Source organism: Balaenoptera acutorostrata, chromosome 1, assembly GCF_949987535.1.
Source record: "Balaenoptera acutorostrata chromosome 1, mBalAcu1.1, whole genome shotgun sequence".
NCBI lineage: Eukaryota > Metazoa > Chordata > Mammalia > Artiodactyla > Balaenopteridae > Balaenoptera > Balaenoptera acutorostrata.
This window is the reverse complement of record NC_080064.1, coordinates 94835733-94839697: the sequence shown is the minus strand read 5'-3', so window position 1 is coordinate 94839697 and position 3965 is coordinate 94835733. Positions and strand designations below refer to the sequence as shown.

Sequence of the window (3965 nt, the reverse complement as noted above, 5' to 3'; positions counted from 1 at the left end):
TTTTCTTGGTTAAATCTTAAGAGTAAAGACAATTAAAACATCCATACTACTTCACCATCTTTCAGGTCTTTTTCTCCTAAATGTACCTTCTAGATTTCTTAGGTGTGCTGTACAATTCCTTAGGGTGCTAAAGTTGATGAACACCTTACTCCATTAAGTGAAATAAAACTTCACTTAATGGAGTAAGGTGTTCATCAACTCTAGCACCCTAAGGAAGTAGTAAGTGCTATTTAAATTTTGTCCTCATTCTCCTCTCCCACGTTACCAGTAGTAAAATTTATTTAAAAAAACAATGAGAAAGAAATACCGTAGCCTAGAGGCACCTGGGAAGGGAGGGAATATGGCTCTGGAGAGATATTAGTCATATGGGAGATTTCTGGAGTCTAATTATAAACCCCTTTACCCCCTCCCTGGTTTTAGACTTAGGGTGTGAGGTGTCTGGGATGTCCATGGAGCCTTCACAAACTGACATTTTCTTCCTTTTCCCCCCCTTTTTTGCATGAAACAAAAGAAATACAAGTGCTTGGTACCACGTGCTTTTGAGGCTTAAAGTGCCATTAATAAACACGCTGTTTCGGTTGTTGAGGGGGATCGAAATCACTTTTTAATAAATATCGCCAGAAGAATCTCCTCGAAGGGAGACTGAAGTTATTCTCCCTCCCCAGGAGCCCTAAGGGGAAAGGGAGACGGAAGATAATGTCCCCTACTTGCACGTGAGATTTCCCTTTCTCCTCCGACCCCCCTCCGCCTCTACCGCGCAGGTCTGGCCGCCTCTGGAGGTAGCTGGGAGAGAAGGCCACGCTCAGTCCTCCATGGCAAAGTCTTTGGTCTTTTCCTCCTGGTCGCCCACTTTGTAGCGCAGCAGCACGCGTAGGTGACGGTGGTTGTCCTGGGAGGGCAGCAGCGTGATCTCTCCGGAAACGTCCGTATCTTGCTCCACTTGCACAGGCTCGTTCAGGTAGAGGAGTGCCTGCTTCCAGTGCGTGACTGGGTGAAAAGGCGAGGTGGACAGCACCAGGGGTTTCTCCGAGTCCCCTCCGGGGAAGGTCACCTGGAACCAGATGGCAAAGCCGTGCATGTGAGCCGAGCCGTAGCAGCTGAAGCGGAAGCGCCCACCCACCCCCGCCTCCAGCTCCTGCTCCAGGCCGGCGCGGGCCAGCTCCAGCTGAGCAAAGCACTGCGGCCGGGCCAGCACATCCTCGCCGGACAGGCCTTGCACCACGATTTCTGAGTGGCCCATGAGGCAGCGCGTGGCGAAGCTCTCCAGGCAGCTCATGTCCACACCGTAGAGCTGCTTCATCTGGCTCCAGAAGCTTAGGCGCAACTCCAGCATCTGGTCGCTGATGGGCGCCACGAACAGCTCGGCGGAAGCCGGCAGTAGCAGACCGCCCTCCTTCAGCCACTTGGTCCGCGCGTGGAGCACAGAGCTCAGCATGGACTCGTGCAGGAGTCCGCAGCCCATCCACTCGCTCACGATGGCATCCACCTGCTCCGGCAACTCCACCGTCTCCACCGGCCCCGGCAGGACGTGCACTCGGTCCTCCAGCCCGTTGAGCCGCACCACTTCCCGGGCCTGTTGCCAGATGTCGCTGGCCTCCACCGCGTACACGCGCCGGGCCCCGGCCTGGGCACAGAAGATGCTGAGAATGCCGGTGCCCGCGCCCACGTCCAGCACGGTCTTGCCCCGCAGCGCTGCCCAGTTCCGCAGGATGCCCAGGCGGTAGGCATCGGTGCGGACGCGGTCGGCAATCATCTCCTCGTGGACCGATACATCCGAGTAGCACTGGTAGTACAGCTGGTCCCGCTCCCGCCTAGTCCTCCGGGGTCGTGGCAGGGCCACCTCCAGCTCTCCGCCATCTTCCTCTTCAGTTCCCTCCCCTCCTTCGCCGCCGCCCCCCGACTCAAGCTTTCTTCTCTTGGGCTGCGACATCTTGGCGGCTCGGGCCGGCTCCCGGCATGCGTTGCGCGACGCGGCGCGAGCTCTAGGAAGCTGGGGCTTCTGGTATTTGTAGTGCGCGCTCGTGCCGCCCGCTTTTGGCGGGGCACCGGGCAAGTGCCCGCCAGATTTCTCTGAGCTGTACTTTGCTGTTTTACCTGCTGCTTTGGTGTCGTGGAATCCCTCTCCTACCACCCCGCACCCATATTCTATGATTCTTTACGTTCCTCCTCCTTCCCTTAGATCCTTGATTCTCTTTTGCTTTCACTCCCTTCCTGAAGTGGACACGCCCACTTAAAACTAATAAATCCATGTTTTGTCATGTCTACTCAACTCCCAGATTTTTTATTACACAGAATTATCTGGGTGGCACCGTTCATACACTACCGCCTCATATGGACAGTTGCAACTCTTAGAGCTCTCCAAACGTGGAGATTTGGAAATTGCACTACATGTTTTTCTTCTCTGTTTTCAGGGGAGTTAGGATGCAAAGGTGTAAATGGAACAAAGTTTTCAGGGGAGTTAGGATGCAAAGGTGTAAATGGAACAAAGTAAAAACCCAACAATGTAAAACCCTGGTTCGGATTCCAGTGAGACCACAAATTAATGGAATGATTAGGGCAAGCTATATAACTACTCTTGCCTTCAGTTACCCATTCACCAGCAACAAAGAATCTTCAATGCAGTTGAAAAATTAAGTTTCTGGTCTCTATTTTAGCAGAATGGTTACTTGGCTCTTAGTCCTGCTCTGGTAATTCTGTGGCTCATTCAAGAGTTAAATCTTGTAAAGGTTCAAACCAAGGAGCAGTTGAAAAGCAACAGTGGTGTGATACAGTGAAACGCATTGCCAGGTGTATTCTGGTAACCAATTATTTTTTTTCCCCCAGAGGTAACTGAATCCTTCATCCCCTGTGATCACTTCTCTGCTTCAACTCAGTTTTTCCTGTGTGTCTCCTTGTCTGGGCGAGCTTGGTACTCCCCTCTTCCTCTTTCATTTTCCTTTCAGTCAACTATCAGCTGTTAATCTCTTCCCTCTTGGTTGTTCATAGTAGAAATAAAATACATTTTAAAATACATGTGATGTCTATATGGGTGTCTGTGTTCTTCATAAGTAAGGTGAGAAAAAATTTTCTCCTAGCTTAAAAAAATCACACGAAGAAAATTGACTTTTATTTTCTTGTAGTCTCAAACTATGTCTTTTAAACCAATGAGCCTGTTTTCCTTATCTGGGGGAAAAGTTCCTTCACCCCATTCTCTCTATTAATCTGTCATTGAATGAAATAGGCTGATTGACCTGACATCCTCAGCTGTACTTCTAACTCAGGGCTTTCTGGCTGCTCATAAGAACCCTCTGTGGAGCTTTTAAAAAATACCTATGCCTGTGTCCCACTTCAAACTAATTAAATCAGAACCACTCCAGTGGAGCTTGCACATACAGTTTTAAAAGCTACCCCGGGAATTTGTGCAGCCAGAGTGAGAAATGTTCATAATGATTTTAGTTAAATCTTGCTCCATTATTTTCATTGGGTAAATTATCTTTTTTCGGTGGCCTGGGCTCAACCATTTAAGGCTAAAAATCCTCAGAGCATTTCCTCTCTGCCCAGTTTGATATCTTGTTTTAAGAAAATAGAGGCCCAGAGCAGGACATGGGATTAGAGTTGAAAATGTGACTGCTTCAATATATTACTTCTAGACTGTTAATTAGTGTATACTTCTCCCATTCTTTCTGTCCTCAAAATCTTTTCCTCCCTCTTTTAAATGCATTGACTCCTCTACCCTATTTCCAATTCACTGACTTGTGGTATTTTTTAAGAAATATCTGAATATAAGTTTTGTTAGTTCTACTTCCAAAATATATCTGAGTCCATCTTCTTTTCTCCTTATCCACTGCCTACACCCTAGTCTAATTTCCCATTTTTACTTGTATGGAAATCAGTCTCCTAAGAGATCTCTCAACTTCTAATCATACTCCTGTCTAATCCATTCTCCACAGAGCTACAAGAATGAGTTTTTAAAAATCTAAATTGGG

The 3965-nt window shown here is 48.3% G+C and overlaps 1 protein-coding gene across 1 annotated transcript; it reads right to left on the bottom strand.

The window, feature by feature from the left end:
- Positions 1-666: 666 nt before the first annotated feature.
- PRMT6 (protein arginine methyltransferase 6) lies at positions 667-2109 on the bottom strand. Its single transcript, XM_007169498.3, has one exon. It carries the CDS (start codon positions 1928-1930, stop codon positions 803-805), a length of 1128 nt encoding a protein of 375 aa, XP_007169560.1. The 5' UTR covers positions 1931-2109; the 3' UTR covers positions 667-802.
- Between the last annotated feature and the right edge of the window lie 1856 nt (positions 2110-3965).